General features: G+C 31.5%; 1 protein-coding gene across 1 annotated transcript in view; it reads left to right on the top strand.

Moving 5' to 3' along the window:
* LOC109546660 (potassium channel subfamily K member 18) overlaps positions 1 to 23,007 on the top strand; it is a gene marked incomplete in the record, with an annotated part of 306,039 nt that overhangs the window by 221,838 nt on the left and 61,194 nt on the right. Inside the window, 3 exon segments of the mRNA XM_048666691.1 lie at positions 6,197 to 6,366; positions 6,458 to 6,643; positions 9,051 to 9,374. Coding sequence (XP_048522648.1) covers positions 6,291 to 6,366; positions 6,458 to 6,643; positions 9,051 to 9,374 — 586 coding nt within the window.

The following is a 23,007-nucleotide window of genomic DNA, read 5'->3' as shown; positions in this document are numbered from 1 at the left end:
TATGTATTAAAAAAATTCTTCTTTAGGCATTATTAATTAACGTTTTGAACTGAAAGAATTAACAACTGTTAATTATTCCAGGTTGATAGAATTGAGTATTTTTTTTGCGGTTTATATTTCATCATCCAATTTCAGAAATTTTTAAATAATGTTTTAAGGAAAATTTTGGTACCTAAAACGGCCAATATCATAATATTGCCTGCTTTGAAACAATGCTATTTTTTAATTGGCTTCCAAATTAAGTGCAGCTAGTTGTATACAAAGGGCGACAACATTTCTGTGCTATGTAAATTAAGTTAAATGTTTTATTTTCATTTTTAATTTCTTCAATACGTTGCTGAATATTTAACATTGAAAAATTTGGGAAAATTGAATGGTATGGAAAAAACAAAATATCTGCTGAAGGTAGGTTGATCGAAACATACTAGTGTTTTCGGTAATTCTTGTAATCCATCGTGAGTGCATATGCTCAGTACAAAATTTAAAACATCGCATTTTGTCACTAAATGTTAGGTTTCTCAGGCAGGTGCTATTTTAATTTTTAATTGTACAATGTGACTTGGACCACCTGCTTAACCGAGCTGGCCAATATGGAATAAAAAGCAATACTGGCAAGTGCTCTAATAGAACTAATATGTTTACTGATTGATGTTATAGAGTGGAGCAGTACTCAAAGTTTGCAGTTCTTCAGCAAGCCTGTAATGGTATGAAGCAAAATACCATTCAAGTATCAGCTGCAATAAATTCATTAGTTAGATGATATTGAAAATATTTTGAAGTAGCTGGCCTAGATTTTAAACAATTTCTTTAATTTTCGTTGTTCTAATTCACACATTAAATTTATGAAAAACATTCATGATGAAATCTGCTTTAGTTTCATTAAATGACTATTACTTATAATTATTTACTTTTTCAATGGAAGCTCTGAGTTGTACAGGGAAACTGAAACAGAACTGTTTCCTTTCAAACTGAGCGAATAAAGAAAAAGTGATTTTGACTATGAAAAAGCAATGCCGTAGAATTTTTTGTTCTTAGCACACTTATTAACGTGTTTGTACAAACTCTTCTAAGAAGAGAAAACAATTTATTTATAATGCAAAATGTGATCCTTTGTTAGGTGGGTTATCACTTGCATAATTCCATGCATACATAACCGATTGGCAACAATTAATAAATTTGGTTTTCGTAAGTAAAACTTGAACAACATGTATTCCCTTACGACGCGATTCTCGAATATAATTTATAATGCATCATATCGCTTTGCTTATTTCTATCATACGTTTTTTTAAGTTTTGAATCTGTGCCACCTTGATGCGGACCTATGGTATAATGAGTAAAGTTGAAAACTATCGGCAACATGTTAACTATTAATTTTGAAAACTTCTAATTTTCCTAAAACTGGAACTTTGCCTTTCATTTACAACTTTTTAAATTGTATGCTTTTAATTATTGCTCATTTATAAAACACATTATGTGAATAGCAGTCCACGCTTCGTTGCATAAATTAGTTCTATTACGTACTTGTTTTTCATGGCATATGCCCTATGAACAACACACAGTTTTATTATGTTAGTTGAAGTTCAGGCATAAATTATATTGAGCAAGAGCAACAAGCAAATAAAATTTGCTCTAAAAACGCAACGTTTACTTTTTGTATAAATAATGAATAAAACAGGAACAGCTTGTCAACAAATCCAGTAGCGCACTTGACATTTGTAATAAAATTGTAAATTTATATTTATATTATAACTAGCAAAACCGATAAAATAAATAGCTGACTACAATAAATTCAATATCAATGAACTTCTGTGTGTACATTTTTATGAAAGACCTGCAGATTAAAGTTTTAACTTCGGTGAGAAATTGTTATAAAAGCTTTATAGTACAATACAATGTAACACCTAATGAGGGGTGCCGAAGCTGCTCATTAGGTCTGATGGCAGCTTTTCGTCCGAGACTGGTCGTCATTCATCCTGACAATGCTTATTTTTCTTACTTTTGTGCTACTGATTTTAATCAAAAATCATTGCATAGAAGTTTTAACTCGGAAGGCAGCCTTTGTATGGTAGCGCATACAAAGTAACAGTATAATAATAAAATGCTCAATGTATCAGACAAGTATAAACCGTTTGTCGGTCGTTTAAACTCTATGCTAAACTTGTGAAAATAGCTTTAGATTGTTTATTAGCCTAACATATACGTATAAACCGACAGGTGACAACAAATAAATCATACATTTATTGTTTTCGGTGGAAGCTAAAATGCAAACAGATGATAATAAATACAATACAGAAAGGTCAAGGTATACTTTTGTGTTTACATTTTGTGTCTTGTTGATTTCGCTGAACTATGTCGAAATAAAATTATCCCATAGGCGTTAAATAAAACATATTAATAAAAGTTCACAAAAAGTACAAAAATTCCAGTAATTATCTGCAAGAACTACGATTATTCATAATTTATCTGAGTATGATTACAATGTATTGTATTGAATATGTGTCTTGGCTAATATCCAGTCAGTTTTTCCTTTCAGCTGTTTAATTTCATAATTAACTTTATATAACATAATTTAATAAAATGCTCTAGTTTTTAATCAAATATTATCATATTGTTAACAGTCAAACATAGACCATAACCATTCTTTGATAATATGATTCAATGCAAAAGTCTCAATCCTACATAATCAAGACGCAACATTTACCAAATTTTAACGCTGATTTGCAGACATAATAATATAGCTAAATACGCACTTCCCTAACATGTTTGTTATTTATTTCCGAAAGCAGAACCTGTTCCATTCACTTTCAAATTTCTCTTATTTGCGAATTAACAACCTTCCAAGCAGAGATTTTCGAAACATTCTTCCAAAGGCAATTATTTCGGATTAATCACGTCAGAACCGGCATTTAATACTGAAATAAGAGGAACGGTCTTTTAGGGTGCAGACGAAAATGGAATCTAATCAGGTAGATGGCGTGCAAACTGAATTTGCAACTCGAACATAATTAACCACCGCAAGATCTTAGAGGATTCTAGTCAAATTGAAAGTGTCTTTATATTATACGTTGACTTTTATTAACTGGAAATTAAAGTTCAATTAAGGATTCTAAAAGAAACTTTGTTCGGTTTTAAAAATTATCAGTCGATTGCTCGCAGTGAACATTGGATATATATTTTCCTTCTTTGTTCGATTTTATGAAATAAGAATCACATTTTTCTCTTCTTTCCAATGGGTTTTGATTGCCTTCTGCATTATTGGCCGACATTATCCGACTTTTTCGGATTTTATTTGGTTTTTTGTCAATAACTTAAATGTTATGAGGTGGAAACTATATATTTACTTAAACTGTGTATATCTAGCATGATAGAAATGCACCCATTCTTTTACATAGTTGTGCAGGTACCATTCTGAAATCTTAGCAAGCTCAGTCTCGAAAGATGGTTGTGAACGATTAGCTTTCAATGGCAATTCCGTGGGCCAAAATCGCATCCCGCTCTCAATTTATTCAGGGCATAAACGGAGATCCATCGGGGAGCGTTGGGAGACGAAATCTAATCAGGTGAAAGCCGTGCAAACCGCGGTTTCATCCGCGCAAAATTAGTTGCTTAAATTTCTGAGTAGGCCCTAGTGAAATTGAAATTTCTACGACGATTTTAGCCTGATTTTGTAAGCTGCATTTATTGAAAGTGGTTGCCTACAATCCAGTGTGAATTCTGGAAGCGAATTCAAAAATCTTCTGTTGCATTAATTTGTTCCTATTGCGAAGTTTTACAAAATAATCGACGTCACCAATAAGGAATAAAGAAAACCACATTTAACGAAACCCGGACAATATCCGGAACTTAACGCTTTCAACGTACAGAAAACGTGTGAGACTACGTTTTTGTATGACTAAAGCTCAAGTATTGATTGAGTAATTTGTTTCTGCCTTTCGGAAATATCTTCTAGGRAATGGGAATCTCCTAAAATAAAATTTAATTTTTAMKTTCCTTATTTCATGTTACACACTTATTACCCTTTATGGAATAMATTTWATATGAACTGTAACATCCAAAATTTTTCTGACATTTTCTATCTGTTTGAATTTTTTTCTTTACGTTTTCTTCGAAAATGTTACTGGTAAGCAAAGACACTTTTTAAAATTATATAAAATTAAGTCGAACATATAACTTTTGAAACTATGAAGACAGAGCTACTCACAGATATTTTATTAATATAAAATATAACAGCAAATATTCTCGATATTAAAAATTTGCGAAATGACAACACATCTGGTTACTTAATATTTCTTAATTTTGTCGCCACCAAATATTCGTAGCTAATCTGATAATTAAAAATCACCCAACATTAATAGAAAAATCGAATTAAGTTAGTTTTTAAGTGGATCTTATGATAATAAAGTGGATTGATATAATAAATAGTCAGATACCAACTGTATATCTGGTTTTCTTTTAATGTTTTGTAAAATTTATTTCAACATAAATTTTGCTCCAACTTTTCGTCTCTCAACTGTATTCCTCATCCCCAAAATCGCATATACCCACTTAATAAACAAATATATTAATTCATTAAGTGTCCCGATAACAAATATCAAGTAGAAGTCAATTTTTGGAACAACTGCCACGATAACACATTAGCAAATTGTAAAAAATAAGTTGCAAAATAGTTAGAAAAATAACCGAGAATATCACACAGGAATGATTTGTTCACTAAACTAATAAACTAAAGCAACTATAAAATACATTAAAACGTTGATGTTGGGTTAGCCTGGAAAAGGGTTTTAATAAACTCTGGAACGACTTCCGAAAAAGCATTAGGTTCAAGCTCTAGCAATAATTCGACAGACGAATAAGATATTGAGCAAAAAGAAGAATAAAGAGGGCAATAACTTTTAAAATACAGGGAATGTTAAAAAGGGTTAATTTTGCCAGGCAGAACAGATCAAAAGTAGATAAATTTCATACAGTATAATTTACTTTGCATGGACAGACGTTTGCATTATATTGGCATATAAAAGCAAACGTTTGCTCCATAAAAGCATGAAAACCAACTTTCATGATTTTATGGTTTTCATAGATTTCAACAGACATTTGATGCAGTACGAATGGTTAACTGAATCAACCCCTAATGAATATTAACTCCAGTAAAATCACAACACTAAAAACAAGAGGGCAAACGTAATTTGTTTTCTACAAGCTATATTCAATCTTCATGTTGAATTTCTTTACAGAAGCAAATATAACTTAAGAACTTTGAGCAGACTGGTTTATGGTCCATTTTCAAAAACTGTTCCCACGTATTCTAAAGTACCTCTACTAAGAAACAAATGATTAGCTGTTTTTCAATAACTGTACGATTTTCCATTCTCTATTATTGTTCAGCTCCATATCATTTTGTCATTATTATTTTGTGCACGTTTTTTCATTTCTTCTAACATTCACGGTTGAAAATGTTTGGTATTTAAACCCGTTCTCTGGGATGGTTCTTTAACAAAGCTCACTAAAAAACAGGAAAAAAATTTCAACAGTTTAACTTAAATCGAGACTTTCGCGACTGTCTCGTTCTTCGTTAAAAGCCTCAACATACGCTTGATCATCGTAATCGCTGCTCATAGCAATACATAATAATATCTGAAATAGTTGTATATATATAGTATATATAAATAATCTTTATTTCCTACGGAAAAAGGCTATCGACCCAGTCTGTCTTTCTGCCCTGAAATAGTTGTTTAACCGGAAATTTTACACTTTTTGAGTCCAACGTAAACATTACAATGTGACTATTTTCTTCTACCAAGTTCCCAATTTAGCGCTGCATAATATTTATATTATAACTTAGAGATTTCTAGAATTATAGACACTTCTTCTCCACAATTGCTCACAATTCTGGTGAACCAAAGCACATTCAAATCACTACGTTATAGCGCCCTCTTTTCTCCATGTCACATAATTCGTTATGCTGCGTTAATTTTTTCAAGTTTAATAAAGTGTTTCTGTATCGTGTCATCTACTTTGCAAATGTTTGTCATATGTTTATTTTCTCTCCATCCATGTTTCTGATCATAAGAATGCCGAACAATAAATTCTGCAAGCTAATATTAAGACTTGTAGTATCTATATGTATGAAAATTAATTTAATCATTTCTGGTGTTTCAAGAAGAAGTGTGAGTTTAAAGAAATAATTTGTTTGTTACAGGTAACCGACAGGAAATATTTCAATGAGTACCTGAGAGCTATTTTATCTAAATGTCCCGACCAAGAATCCTGAAAGCGTTCAACATTTGCTCAAGATGATAAGAGATCAGGATCCGTCTTCGTCATTTTCAGATTATCAAAGTACATATCTGAGACGACTATCGCCTCCAGGTAACGACTGTTGTAATAATCTAATAATATTTCCTTTTGTGCGTATGCGTGTGCCTGCCTAGCTAAACCTGGACAACATTATTATTTTCAGGTAGTCCTTCATCAAAAAAGTGTTGCTATGACCACAAGGATTTCCATTCTAAAGAGCCATCATTATTTTGCTGTTGCTACTCATGTCCAGGTCCCAGATCGACGTCAATTCTAGCAACACTAGGCGTATGTTTCCTTGTATTGGGGTACACCATAATTGGAGCTTTCACATTTATGGCTTTAGAAGGTGAGCTGTAGATATAAAAATGTTCAATACTTATTTTAAAAGTTTGATAGATTTGCCAACAAAAAATATCCGTTAAATGAATGATGGCACCGTTCGAATTAAATTCACTTTCGTCAGCCTGTGGATAAAATTTAAATTAAAAGTACTGTCCGATGAAATTTAGTTTATTGCTATTGGGCTTCGAAACAGTAACATTCATTTTAGCGCACACCATGTTACATGGCAGAAGCAATTCGGCATAATTTATGAACGCTTTATAAAATCCTACCATGTCGGTATTAAAGTAAAATAAATTGCTGGATACGCCATACTCAGTATGAACGTCGTGATATTTTTTAAATATTGGCGTAAATGTTTGTCTTTTTAAAGCTTACGACTGATTGAGTGTTTTGTTTTGCACTCGTGTAGAATGTTCAATCTTTTAACCAATTTATTACATTGTTTTCTCACTTTTTAACATTAGCCAGATATATTTCGAAACAAATGTTTTATTTAAATATTTAAGAAAATGTATGTGTGTACTTATTGTATTAGTTTAAGACAAATCTCCTTACAGCATCTACTATTTAATTTCTCCTTTATTTTTACCATTTAAGTCCGTACACGTTTATTCCTTATTTGATTTATCACTGTCTCATTCTTCATCACATACGATAGGGACTTTGCCTTCCATATTGTATATACTTTTCGGTAAAAATATATGCGTTCTTCAAACACTTTTTCGTTCAATTCTTGAACTTTGGTCTTCAATTTTTATTCAAATTGCAATTGCAAATTGCAAATTCAAATATGTTTCTGGGGTGAAGAAAGTAAAGTCTTGTTCTAATACACATAGTATTATGTGATGGCGCAGGCTGATCAAAAGTTTAAATCGATTTTTCGTCTTTGTCTTCAATATTTGCTGTTGGTCTTCGATCGGATATAAAGTCGTATATGAATTCATCTTCACCCCCGTTTAAACATTTAGGAAATACATTTTTGTTTCATAAATTGTCGTTGCAATACTTTGTTGAATTTGTGCTCTTGGGTAGAACATTGAACTTCCAAAACCCAGCAAAACTGAGTGGTCTGCCTGCATTTTGAATCATATTATCACTGAAAATCTGATTGATTGTAATTAATCTTAGAATCGTCAAAGACCAGTCTAAATAAATTTGCTTCCGAATGTTTTTTCCAGATATCCATGTGTAAATGAAACTAAAATATAAATACCAATTTAAGTAAATTTTTTTAATACGCCAGGCAGTTTTGGGCTGGCTGATGTTTCTTGTTAATATTCTGTCCCAAAATATATGTTCCGCTTCTTGCAGGTTTTACATTCATGTTTCTAAAAGTTTCAATATTTGCAGTTCATATATTCCCAATGAAATAAGATGATATCAAATTATTTACTCAACCAAGTCACTGTTTCTGCAAGCCCAGATCGGTTCGGCTTGCAAACAAAAGTAAAGAACAGGAATATCGTTGGTGAGAACACACAAAATTTACAAATATTCTGTTGGACAAAAACTGATAAAACTGAGTGGTGCGATTATTCTTACATATTGAATTAATAATACAAGTATAATATAATTGATGATCATGTAACTTTAGCACCGTTTTATCACAATGTATATCGTCCCAACGTACAATACTGTTCCTTGGAAAATATTGGCACAAAGTAATCACCCATTATTTTTAGATTCATGAAAGAATCGTTTGGGTGTGTCTTGATGATTTATTGAAAAAATATGTAATAGTTTCAACAGTGCGAAGTATTCTTAAGTAGTCAAACTTTTCCTGTGCAATTTACAGAAAAATGGAATAAATTCATACCGGCGGGACATTTGAGCTCAATGGCAAAGTTGTGCCGTTAAAATATATTGGTGTTTGTTTACGTCGATTTCCTTCGATGGTTTCAAATACTATTATGCTTGCCTCATCAACTGTTTCAAAGCTTTAAATCATTAATAATATTTTAGCGGTTTAGTATAATGACAAGACATCACATTGAACTAGGCTGATTACCTATATATTAGATATAGACAAAGGTCACATTACAATGAACTATATCATATTATTTCTATACATTCTAAATTCCAACTGTGCTACAATTAGCAGTTAATAAATTGAAATAGAAGCTCAGCAATACAATACCGTGAGAAATAGGTCATATAATTTGAACTAATAGTTCTACATAAAACCGCTTTGAATAACCGGAAGACAAAACCGAACAAATTCACTGAAAAAAGCAGGAATCATTACGAAAAGTGGAATTGAAGTGACCATAGAGTTACTTGTCAATATTCCTATAAGAAAATATGTAAATTTGCTTATGCAAATGTTCAATTTCTTGCCGTAAAACTAATGGTTTTAGTGAGGGCATAGAAATTTAGTAAAAAAACTGATAAATGTTTTCATTTTATAGGCGACTTGTACCAGGACACCGCAGTGGCTGCCTCCAAAGCTAATCCTCAGACTGACAATAGCGAAATAGATATTCTTCGTGCGGACACTGTTAACAGACTATGGAGCATAACAGAAGACTTAAATATTTTGTATAAGGAAAACTGGACGAAACTTGCCGCTGAGGAAGTGATGCTCTTTCAGGATGCACTAGTGAAAGCACTCCGCAACAGTGACAGCAGTTATAATACACAAGTTGGGACTATGTCGTACTATCAACAGAACTTACACAAGTGGAGCTTCAGTTCCAGTTTTTTATATTCACTCACATTGATAACAACAATTGGTAAGTAATACTGTTATTTAATTAATATGCTTATTGTTTGACTATAAAATATCGTAGGAAATAAACAAAATTATTTTAATGGAAATTATTAACTAAAGTTGGTTAAAAAAATATTTTCACATTCAACATTGCATATGGGAAATAGTATATTTTAATGTCGCAATAAATACAATTTTAGTAGAAAGAAATTCCTCTAATGGAAGTAACGCACTGAAGGCAGCTGTGTTTTTTTCAATGAAATTTAAAACCCAATGGTAACCAAAATTGCATCTATATTTTAGTAATCTTTAAAGTAGTGACTTTTAAGTGCCAAAAAAGCACATGTGGGGAAAGATTTCTTACCAATTACTGCGTCTGAATTTCTGATAATATTGAAATTAGTGTAATTTGAGTAAGTATCCCAATCACCAGGCTTTCAGTAAAATTAATTTTGAGTAAATGTAAGATATGGATACAGTTTTTAAACTTTGAGTTTGTAACTCAAGTGTAACATTTAAAGCCGAATTCCAACATGTGGCCTATTCTCGTTACAAAGTTGGGAGTATGCACGCAGAGCACATTTGTGTAACATACAAGCGTGCGATTTGAACCTGCATGAAAGAAATTTCTAATCATTATGATCAATGGCCATAGAAAGTGGGTCAGTTTGCGTGTCACTAAGACAGATCTTTTCTACAGTTTCAGCACCCATATTTTCCTAAAATCCCAGAGTTTCGTTCCTAGAAAGTACAATTAACATAACTGAGCCTACCCGGCAAGTTATTCAAATAGTGCCGGTTTCAAATTGATTGAAAATTTATTGCGTTCCATATTAAGTCAATTAGTACAAAGCCTCGTAAGCATTCGAATCGAAGCCTGAAGTCGCTTCAGTGGAGTCCGTACATATTCATACGGTTCGTCCACCGTATTCAAACGACCACTGCAACAATTATGCATTTGAAATTGTTCCCTAATTGGTAAGATTATAACTAGTATCGATGTAGGAGACATGTGAGGAATTCATGCATATAAGCTGAACTAAATTCAGTTTGAAGTGGAATATAGTGCTGTAGTTTATAGGAGAAAATAATAGTTATTAAATCAGTTATTATGTTATTATGAAAATTTCGGTGATCCAAAATTTGTCTGCCACTATTTTCCGATAATTTTGATACAACGGGTAAAAGCTTTCAGCGCCAACAGAACCGTCATGTTTCATCACAAGATCTTAATAGAGTTAACTTCAGAATCCTCTCACATCAAAATGTCGGGCACCACTCTGAAGCTGACGCTTACTCTAGACTGTAGCTTAGTGTCTTAGGCCACCATCTTGCAACTGTTAAATATTGTATTGAAACCCTTGAAGGACAACGCGTACCAGACCGAACTAAAGCCCAACGTCATTGGGGAATGTGGCCCAGACAACGTCCTTTTCTTTCATTAATTTCAGTCGAGCCACACTGACTTGGCGAAAGTAAAACGAAGCACCCAGTTCGGATTTTATAGCCAAAAATATTTTATGTTGTCTCACGATCTTGCCTAGTGCAGCACAACTTGCAACTGTTTTTGAGTGAAAGAAGAGAAAAACAATGCAGGCTACTAAACATTGAGGAAAGTTGTTATTCGGGCTTATCTGTCTTTCTAATACCCTCAGTACTTCTAATAAAACCAGAATAATGAGTTAAAAGTAATCCATAATTATTAATAAATTTATGCATTACTATGTAGTAACTTGAACAGTTTGGTTATGATATTTCGACAAAGTGCGCGGCAAACTCAACTGGATCTAGAGCGAAGAGGAACGAAGCAGCGTGCAGCAAAAATGTTCTTAACTAAGTTCGGCTTCTTTAGATGCATTGTAAAATATATTCTTGCAATAACCTGACTCAACAGGGCTTCGCGCGAGTTGTCTCGGTTGGTTTTGAGACGGTTCATAATGTAAGTCTTACTACATTTTTGTGTATAAAAATACGAATAAAATTCAACAGTTCATGGTTGACGGTTTTCTTGTCCCACTTTCTTACTATTTTCTTTCTTCACTTATTGCTTACTATTTCCCATTAATTAATGCATCAGAGAATTATTTTCTATTTTCATGTTAAGGTTTCGGGCATGTGACATAACTGCAAATTGACGATTTCCAAAAATTTACTAATTAGAACCTGATACGATTAAGAATAATAATCGTCATGTGAGCCCCCAACAAAATGATCATTGTAAAGACTTACTTTGTTCTTTTGTAAGAGCTATTCTTTCATCAATTGATCATAAAATCTGAATCGGAAAGAATTAGATGCCGCCTTCTGGAGAATGTTTTGAACATTTATTTTGAGCAATTTATCGTTCTTGAGATACAAGGTCACCCAGCTTTTTTGCTGATTGGAAACATTGCTACTCCCAATCTTATCTTATCTTAAAAGATCTTCCAGAAAAAATAGCTTGAATTGAAGAATTTAGAAATACTTTAATTGCCAATGAATCAACAACCGATCAAACAAATTTAGAAACACATTTAAAAAATCCTCAACGTGTAAATTAATTAAAATCCAAGACTCTTTTGCCCAATGAAGATGAAAGAATATCATTTGTATGAAGGGTTACGAACGAGATTCGAATATAAATATTAAATTTGTTTTTATATTTGTATATTTCTGTGTAAACTTTATTTGTAAATACGGCTTACTACAATGAACTTCTTTTGACGTCTATATGAATTTAGCTAATTTGAAATTGAAGCAAAACTTTTTATGAAGAATAATTTTTTTTGTAAAGTGAATAACAGAAAATTTATCATATAATTTGAACTTAAATAGGCACACTGTATATTCTTAGCATCCAGTCTTAACAGTAAGTCCAACTGATTTTTTTTTTCTTAATAAAGCGTGATTAATGATAAAGAAGGAACGTAGTACATTTTCTAAGTTGTTATTAGGGCTTCGATTAATCCGATGATTTGCCCAAAATTTCAAGACAAAAAACCACAAACTTTTAATAGAGTTTCATGTATTTAGCATTATATATATTATTATATATATATTATATTATACACATTATATATATTTCATTATATATAATGTGTTGAAATCTGGCCATTTAATAAACATCACACTATTTTGTTGACTTTTTGTGAAACGATCTATATCTCGACCAATTCTTAACAAGACACTTTCTGTGATATCTCATTTCTACTTTCTGTTTATCATTTCCTTGTTTCTCTTTTCATGGGCTCTTTGCCGCAGCCGTCGTGAGACTAATAAAACTTGATAGAACGTGAGAAATTATATTACATCTTCTGGTTGGTGTTATCAACATAAGTTTCAGGAAAATTTAACTTCTTATTTATAACGCGCGTCGTTCCTTAACTAAAAGGCGTCGGACCCTTAGAATATTGTCCGGAATTATTTGCAAAAGCCAAGTCTCAGGAGCAATTTCCGCAGCGACAAGATTTAAGAGAAATACGTCGGGAAAGAACGTGAACAAAGGGCAGAGTTTGCGTAAGTTTTCTCGTGGATTGGCATGCTTTTGCATGGATTTATAAACGTGCATTTGTTGTGGTCCCGATGCAAAGCGATGTATTTCTTTTACCGATTTTACGTATATCCTAGCACTCAAGTCAAAGTACTTCAGAAAATTGAGAAAGTAAGTCAGATGAAATTTCTATTTAAGTATTGGAATTCAATTGTTGTCAGTATAAATACATAGACATTTTTTACTTCAGCCTCACAAAATCAGCTTTTACAATAAGAAAAAATTGAGCAAATGTCTGCTTATTTTCAATTTACATCCACAAAGACGTACGAGTAAAAATACATTTTAAAAGCACATAGTAAATATATATGTATAAAAGCTTAAATAGATACCAACGAAACTACCTAATTATCCTGAACAATTCAGGCAAATTCCTAAAAAACGTTAAAACAAACTACATTTTCTAAAAGTGAAAATATGGTTTGTGAATAAAAAACCGTATCAAACCGGTACCGCCGTAATACAGACTGATACTGACTCGGGAGTAACGATTAAATGCATATTTGGCAATGAGAGGTCCTCTTTGGTTGGTACAATTTTTGGTGCTTGAAGAGAAGTGTACTTGAGAGTCTTCCAAAAAATTGCTTTGCGCTTAAATATTGACCTACTTCTACTGCTATTGATCTAGTTCATGCCAATTTTGTGGATGCTAATATTACTGCATATGAAATTAATTGCTGTACCGACAACGCAGATCTAAACTCTTGTAAAATGTGAACTATTGTTGCTCCCATAAAAGTATGTAGATAGATGTGTTTAAACTGTGGTGACAGACATTTTTTAGCAGCAGTTTGACCACGTCTCCGCATAAAGCTATGAAGCTGATCATAATTAAATTTTCAATAAATAAAACATTCACATTACTTTATAATCAAAAATAGCATCGACTAAAGATGACTAGAAAAGAAAACTTTCATTAAAACAATTTGCTGATTCATAGGCATATTTTTTGTATAGCAAAACGCTAGGCGTTAATAACTTTTTTAGTTTTTCATGTTTTTTAGCTCCAGTTATTTTCGAATTTAAGGATCTCGGCAATGTTTCAAATTCTCATAACTGATGGAAAGCGCAAATTTGAAATAACAGAATCAAACGTGTTTTGTTTCGAACATTTCCACATGAATAAACGTTATATTTTCACCGATAAATAGCTATTGGAAATGCATTACTGCCACTGCGATCGTTACAATAAAATAAATGTAACGTACGGATAAACTCTGATTGAAATAAAACCAGCCAGGCCTTAAATTAAATTTGAATTTTGGTTTGGTGAGCTTTAATTCGTTCCATAATGCCAGTTTGATATTATATTGTAATCTTCCATAATTTCAATGCAATTATTTGCTGGTTTCGCGTAGTATGTATGTTATGGGCCCCTAATAGGAGTAAAGTGAATCAAATTTAGTTAATTTGGTAAGTTTCATGTTGGACTGATTAAGTTTAAAAATTTCAGGAGCGCTGATTAACTTGGAAACTAAAAACTGGAACGTTTTTTATTTATATGTTGTTATAGTGCTCAATGTTACACTGAAACGTTGAACTGAAAATTTGGAACTTAGTTGAATTAACATGTCGGAAGTGAGTTTCATTCTCTTCTCTCTAAAAGAAAGTGTGAAATAGAGTAGGTACCCACTAGGGTTTGTCGGTTTTTAAAAACCGGGTTTTTGGAGAAAATTATGAAAATGACAAATTTATCCAAATGTACAGATTCAGAGATGTTCTGTGCAATTGTGCCAGATTGATGAAAACACTGTTGCAAGCGGTTTGGTTCTTGAAATCATATCAGTCCGATATGATTTCAAGAAACGGTGTGTTTTGTCTATTGAATGAATTAATTTAGATTTTATATCAGTTGTCTGTCTTCTGGTGTCTTTATGTACAGTTCATAAATTCATTGTTCAGTGCCATTGATCGATATTTTATATAGATGATATTATACAAAATGTAAATAAGTAACATATTTTAAAATTATGAAAATGTAAATTTTTATTTATATTTTTTCTATCTGTAGTCTATCTGTAGTCTTGTAGTCCTGTCAGATGTATGGAATTATTTCAAAAAAGAAGAAAAATAAAAAGTCCGTTGTATTTACTGCAATAAAATGCTTACTTGCAAAGGATCAAGCACAAGCAGTCTACATAATCACTTGAAAACAGTGCACGATAAAATAACCGAGAAAAAATAATCTGATGCCGGCCCGAGTTCACAAACAAGTACACAGCCCTGTATTCTTAACTTTGTGAAAAGGACTAGTTTAGAAGAAATGATATCAAAGCTTGCTGCATTGGATGGACTATCTATTAATTGCATAACAAATAGCTCGTTCATACGAGAGCCATTGCAACAACGAAACTATTGCTTACCACAAAATAATTGTAGAGTTATGAATCTTATTTATAAGTTTTATGAAACCGTAAAAAATGAAACTATAAATGAATTAAATTGTATGAAGAATAAAGGGCAAACATTTTCTAAAACTATAGATGAATGGACTAGCAAAGGAAATCGAAGATAGTTAAACATTAGCGTACATCAACTTGAAAAAGATTTTAATTTAGGATTAGCTCCGATATCAAGTACTTGCGATGCTAAAAAAATGTTAAAACTCGTTTCTGAGAAACTAAAACCTTAAACTAAAAGTTTTAGATCCGATAAAATTAGGAGCCGGAGCTTTAGGTACACAAGACTCAAATTTATTAACAAGTGAAGGTATATTTGAACTTTTTCTGGGTGAAGTACAAAATTTGAAATCCGAAATTAGTCAGAAATTATTACACGCTATAAAGGCTATGAATCTTCTAATAAATTACACGCTATAAATCTTCTAATAAATTCCATCCATAAGCAACGAAAAGTGACATTATTAAGTTATCCGGACAAATATTATCAAGATTATATAAAGATTACTCTACAGGGGAAGAATGTGATGTTCAAAAACGTGATGAAAGCGATATTCAAGAGCCAGACAATGTTTTATTGAAAAATGCTATGGAGAAAAATTAGTGAGTATTTAAAGAAACCGGCAGAAGTTACTACCTCTACTCAAACTCTAAGAAAAAGAGTTTTTGACACTGGAAGCCACAAATTAAAGGACAAAAAAATTAGAATCATTATATCAGGCTTTCTATTTCGGGGACGTTTGTGAATAAACTAAGGACACGGCTAAATAGCAAATCGATAGACGTCTTCTGTTTTCTGAAATCATATTTCATTAAACAAAAAAATAAATAGAATATTTAAATTTGTATTAAAATTGCCCGTAATCGAAAATACTCGGTCCTTTGCTTAATTGTCTTTAAAACTAAAATTGATTGTATTAAGTATATAAGCAGAAACTTTATTTACTGTTGTCTTTCGGCTTTGATTATAATTTACAATATAGATTAATACACAGTTATATATTTTCTAATTGTTTTTAATGTTGTTTAATAATTGTTTAAGTATCCATCTGCATCTAATAACATTGTTTTTTTTAAATAGTATGTTATTATAAAAATATGAAAATATATTGTTTTTATTTATTCGAACCCTTTGCTGAATAACTCGTTTCGCTATTATAAAAATATTTACATCCTTATATGTGAAAATTATGCATTAACAGCGAATAATTGTTTTTAAAGTTATTTAATCCTGGTAAACTGTTATTTCTTTGTTCTACTAAATTGCATAAAAAAGTTTTACTATCAATAAAATTGAACAGTAAATAATTTCAGTCAAAAACTGCTTTTAATTACTCTAAATTTTCTGTTAAAATTTTTTGTTCAAATTACAGAATATTTAAGCAAAACATTTTTTTCTAAAAATTCGAAACCGGTTAAAACCGGTTTTTTGGAAAAATTACTATTCGAAAACCGGTTTTCTAAAATTTCGAGTTTTGTATAAACCCTAGTACCCACCTATAAATGTTCTGTCAGGCGCACAATAAGTATATTTTGAACATATTCCAATTTGTCAATTTTCAATATATTTAGGAAGAAATTGCAATTTTCTTTCAGTGTTTTGTTTGTTTTTATTCTTTTTTTATAACAAAAATATATATTGTGAAAATGTTGCACATCTACATAAAATGTACCAACTTTCCATTAGTAGAATCATGTCTAGTACAATCACTAAACCTAAAATTTAATGTTAAATCAATACGAAATACCGCATTACTTTCAAAAATTGCCATAATTATGACACATCGGGTACATTAAGCACGAAAGAATTTAACCGAGTACTATAACATCTTTAATGGTTTTTGATTTTTTCACTTTTCAAAGTTACAACAGTGTATTAATTTAAAACATAATCCTGTGCTAGCAGCTCTCAGTTTGGTTAAGTGCTTATCTGATAACTAAATTTGAAAAGTTTTCAACATGAATTAAGGACCCTGCTCGAACGCACCTGCGATAAGAAATCCGTATTGACATGAAGAATATAAGATTTAGAACTTTGCCGGTTAGCAAAATAAGGTGGCAATTAGAGTTTGAAAACAAATTTGTCTTGCATTGAAAGTGAACAATAACTCAAAATATGAGAACACGAACGAATTTAATATGTCGATAGCTCTTTAAGCCTATTTTGAAATGATTACACGTAATACGTGGATGTCGTAGAATTATAGGGGCGATGAAAGTTGTCAACTAACAATCAATAAAAGTGTTCTTCAAAAATAGAATTGTTTTTAAGCTGAGCGAAATTTGCTATTTTTGAATCAGCAAATCTTTCATAAACACAACCGTAACGCATCTAGTGATTGCATGTGTTGTAGGATGTTAAGGCTAGGAGAAAGCTACAACGAATATTGGACAATATTCTGTTATGAGTATGTTTGTTTTTTAATTATCAATGAGCTTCTAAGTGGCTCCCTAAAAAAGCACTTTTAAAAATGATTAATTCTGTCAGTTAATCAAAACCAGGTGTAGTGATTTCTTTCTCCTCTGTTATCTTTATATACAACATTTGCAAATTTATCAGGAGAATGGAACAATACTATGTTAATATCTGGATGACAAAAAAAATGTCTTTTAAACTACAGGACGCTGATATTATCTTCCAAATTACCGTACTTTAAAGATAAAAAATCTTCCCTATTTTAAATCACGTGTTATTTACACAGGAAAAAAACTTTTAATTTTCGTTGAAAACTCGCTATCCCATTTTTAAGGGTCGATATATGTCGCATGTTTTGCAACTGAAGTCAAATTATTACCATATGGATTTATGGAAATATTTTCTCGTCACTTCGCGAATTTGTTACGTGCTAAATCGGAACAAATCACATATAAAAAATTGTGCGGATGAAGATTTTGAAAAAAATAAATAAAAAATGTAAATTTTTTTAATTTTTTAAAGTTAAAAAATTGCATTGTTTTTAAAACAGCTGCTACTTCAATAAAACATATGAGGGTTCAAATACAAGCCACGGCTACATTGAGAGTAATTTTCAGAAAAATTTTCCCATGCTGCCAGGAACAAAACGCGCTACGACAACTTGAAGAATCAGCTCAAATTGAAGTTCAAAGTCAGTTTGCCATAAACCCAACTTTATGGAATCGTCAGGCTTTCCCCGCAAAAAAACGACAAATTCATTTGAAATGCACTAAATTGAATAAGTTTTAACAGCATCAATTGCAAATCTTTCAAGAGCTTTCTGACGATGTCTCGTACAGGAGAATAAAATTTTTCGAATCTATGACGCAGAAAATTGTTGATGAGCCTAAACATGTGGCACAAATTTGATTTTGTAATCAGTATTTTTTGTGTTCTTAAGGCTCCTTTTATTTAAAAGGTAGTGTTAATAATTATTAAAATAAATAATTATTAAGTTAATTAATTAAAGGATTATTTTTTACTGCTATTGCTAATGCGAATGGCGTTTTCTCAAAGTGAAGAAAACATATTAGCAAAGAGTAGGTTTCGTGATTTATATCGGATTTGGGGCTCGACGAAGGAAATTATGGATTTGAGTCTTATTCTTCATTTACATGTTCGCATGCACTTGAATGCTGAAATTATACTGGCGTGGTATTTGCAGCGTCGAAGCCAAAATACGAGAATATTCTTCAATGGTCAGATCCTGATTGTTTTCTTTACTTGCTTGCGAATTTCGAAATAATTTTTCTGGATACTCTTATTATTTCTCCTTTAGTCATTTTTAGGAAACGGAACGTAGATATGATGTCGTTTGCTAAGCGAAGGAAAATTCGTTTTTTGTGAAAGAACATCGGATTGGGTGCTGAAAAAAGAGCCGTAAAATCTGTAGCGACGTTTCTGGCTCCGAGGCAAGTGGCTTTTAAAGACACGAAAAACGACGAACCGAAAAAAGAACGTAATTTCCTTAGTTGCTGAAAAACCTGAAAGGTATTTTAAGACGACTAGTCGGTTTATTTAAATATCGGCGAAAAGGCGTGCTAAAATAAATTAATATTAAAAGGTACAGACACTGACTATAGACATGCTGCCGAATATTTACTTATGTGAAGAGCGACCAACAAAGCAATTATATTACAAGTACAAAAATTTATTCATTGCGACTTTTGCGGAAATTTTTCGGAAAGAAAATTTTGACTTAGCAACAGCAAATCCAAAATGCTTCTATTTAGGTATAGGAATTTATGTCTTCTTATTCTTAAGTACAACAAGTACTTAGTATAAAACGTAGTATCAAAAAATATATATTTTTTCGAAGTCTCATCATTTTTGTGTGTCTTTTTCAGATCAAATATAAAAATGTCAGATTAATATTTAAAACGAGTTGTTACATTAATTGTGCAACATTGAAGAAAATAGCAGTATACGCCATTAGTTTCTTAAAAAATAATAGTTTTTGTTACTATTTTAATTTTTTTACGATATTTCTAACATTTGCTGATTGGTCATGCTGTTTGAATTTGTTCTTTTTGAGTGATTTTCAACTTTATGTTTAAAACCTTATATGCTGTATTTCTTAATAAGTTCTTTTATTTAAAATAACTAATTGGACTTAAACTGTGCCTGCAAGTGACGCACAATCTCATTATTGTGCTGCTATATTACGAAAACGGCAATCAATTATTTTCCTCCATGGAGTCATGGCAAGTTTTCAACTTGTCACCTTGTATACATTTATAACAAGTATTTATTTGTTATTTTTTATTGTTTATTGTCTTTTACCGTTTTAAACTTTAACGCTGCAGTTGTTGTAAGACGTACCAAGTATTTACACAGATGAGAATAGCAGAATATAGAAAACAATATTGCTGGTTTATTTATTTTGGGACTATTTCATAAGTAACTAAAATAAAACTTATGTTTTCATATGTGGTGTTTTAATAAATGGTTCCTTTTCACCCACACCAACTTGTTGAAATTTAATTTAAATAATATTAGCAATGATTATTTAAGTTCAACAGTAAATGTTTTGTCGCACTTTGAAAATTCTGTTTTGCATCGCAATATGCTACCAAACAGAAGCTCTATTAATGGTATTTTTCATTGTTACCTGTAGTTGACATTGTAGTTGGTTGCTTAATACCTTCAGAATTAATTTTACTCAATACTCCTGTTTCAATTATTTTACAAAATGTTTGCGATTACCTGAAAAATTTACGTGGCTGGTAACCCAGACATCTTCACTTTACAATGCAGGTAAATGAAAATTTTTAGTTTCTCAAAATAGTACTTTTACGCTAAACCAGTTAAAACGACGTCGTCTAGACATTTCTTCCAGAATGTTGTCATAAAATCAGTTAGAGTAATTTATTGTGATTGAATTATTTATTACTATGTCGTCATACTCTCGCCAAATGAACTGAAACTGCATACATCCAACTAAATAGTTCATTATCATAAAACATCATTCAATCTTGACCCTTCCTCGGAACCATCCATTACTTGAGCGTAATAATATAATCTGACATCTAGAATAATAGGCTTAGGTTTGAGCCTCTCCCTAATCCTTTCTACACCATCTGACAGCAGACATGGAGCGCAGTTTTCTTCCGACGGGGAGAATTTGTGTCTGGCTTTGTTTYGTATGTCTTAGAGACATCGCAGATAAGTTGGAAAATGTATCGCTTATTAAATTATTAGTTACTGAAAAGTTTTACTGTTTGTAAGAGTACATATTCAAATTCTTGAAAGAATTGTTTTGAGTTTCAGCTTTTCGGTCAGTAAATATTTTTTACTAGTTTTCTATGAAAATTTTGTAGTAAAAGTAGTTGATTTGAGTAATCGCAATTTTGTAAAGTATCGAAATGTTTTCAATAGAGAAATATGCTTATACAGCAGATGCATTTGATATTTTAGTGAGAATTTTTTTAAGTATTTTTTTAGGGGGAGTAAGTTTCCTTAATGGTACCAACTGTGATGAAATTAAATAAAGAATAATTGCAATTGTGGGCGAATTTTCCAAACAAAAATTAGCAAGCAGAACTTCTAACAAATTCAAATACTCAGGAAACAGGCATGTAAAATGAATATTCTACCACCTACTAAAAACCGCCTTTTAATTTCAAGCAAACATAATCTAATTTCCACAATTTTCGCATAACAGCTATTTTATTTCCGCATATCAAACCGGCGCAAATTATTTCTAAAGTGAGAAAAGCGCAAAGAAAAATGCACGAAACACAAAACTCTTGCCGTAATTATAGAGCCCCGCCCTTCAAGCTGAAAGCGTTCAAGACATTTTTGTGCACGGAGCGTATATATTTTGAGGAAAACTATTTTTAATTCAGCTTTTTTGAATAGAAAGATTTGCCATCAAAAAAGAATTACTTACTCGCACACCAGGGAGGTCATTTGGGAGTTTGCAATTAAACAAAAGTCCATAGAAAGATTCGTTTTAATTGTTGGGATGTAGGGTGTTTCGAAGTACGTACGGAACAAGAATCTTCTGCTTTAAAATTAGAACAATTAGAAGAAAAAGAAGAATTAATTTCGTATAAACAGAAGATTTGTTTTAGCGTTTTTCGACTATTAAATAATAGCATGATGTATTTTATTCTAGTTGATATAAATCAATACTATACATACAAAAAACGAAGAAAGAAAGCTGATTTTTTTATCTGCAAATCATTTGTGTCCGCATATTCAATTACTTATGAGTAATATTGCTAAAAACCATTAAAAATTAATTATATAATTTCCTCAGTGTTGGGCAGACTATGCAAATTGTATGTATAAAAATAAAAATTACTTAAACTTTATACGCATATATTCACAATCATTATTCGACCAAGGCTGAGTTACGCACGACTTTATAATGCTATAAAAGAAACGTTTAATTGTGCGGACCAAAAGTGGCAATATAGAGAATAACTACGCCAATTGGTTAAGCGAATTTCATTTTTATTTTAATTTACCTTTATACACTATCATTATCCATTAGTACATATTTATTTAGCAGTTCCTCTTTTCAAAAATAATTTAACTTCAGGAGAACTGAAAAACTAAAACCTGAGTAACTAAAAATTTTTTTAAATCAACTGACGTAATAATAATAAAACTTAAGCGGATACACATCACACTTACAAAAACAGAATCGAAAATTGTTTTTAAAAAGTGACTAAGAAAAAGAAGAATGCAATAAAACCAACATGTGAATCAAATGAATTAAATGAATTGCATATCAAACCTCAACGAGCAATTTTTGAGAAAACATTATTTTTACTTTCAAAGTGGCTAGCGATTGGAAATATGTTTTCTTTATAATAAATTATTAGAACATTATTGATGTTTAAACTGGTAAGCAGGGCCCCTGCGGTGATGCAGGTAATGCTGCTGGTAATCTAATATACCAAGGGTATTTAGACCAGCCCTGAAAACATTCGAAATTCTTTAGTGTATATACGTTTTGTATTTCTGTATTTCGGAAACGATGCATTTTCTATGTTCTTTTAAAACACCCTGTATTTTATTCTACATACAGAACCATTTAGTCGAGCTGCTTCCACGTTCTATTTTAACTGTTTGGACTCACAGAATAAAGCTTCAGGATCAATAAACTAAATTTGATGGTAACTCAATGAAGTAACAGGACAAAAAATGACAAGGAGCAAAACAACAAAAAAAAACCGCCTAATTAGATTCGATTCGTCTCATAAAAAATACATCCTTAAGACCTCAGAAAAAAATAGTACTAATGCAAATATCATGACTA

Source organism: Dendroctonus ponderosae, unplaced genomic scaffold (genome assembly GCF_020466585.1).
Source record: "Dendroctonus ponderosae isolate FM_Combo_2020 unplaced genomic scaffold, Dpon_F_20191213v2 Dpon_F_20191213_5, whole genome shotgun sequence".
NCBI lineage: Eukaryota > Metazoa > Arthropoda > Insecta > Coleoptera > Curculionidae > Dendroctonus > Dendroctonus ponderosae.
This window is presented reverse-complemented; position numbering and strand designations above follow the sequence as displayed.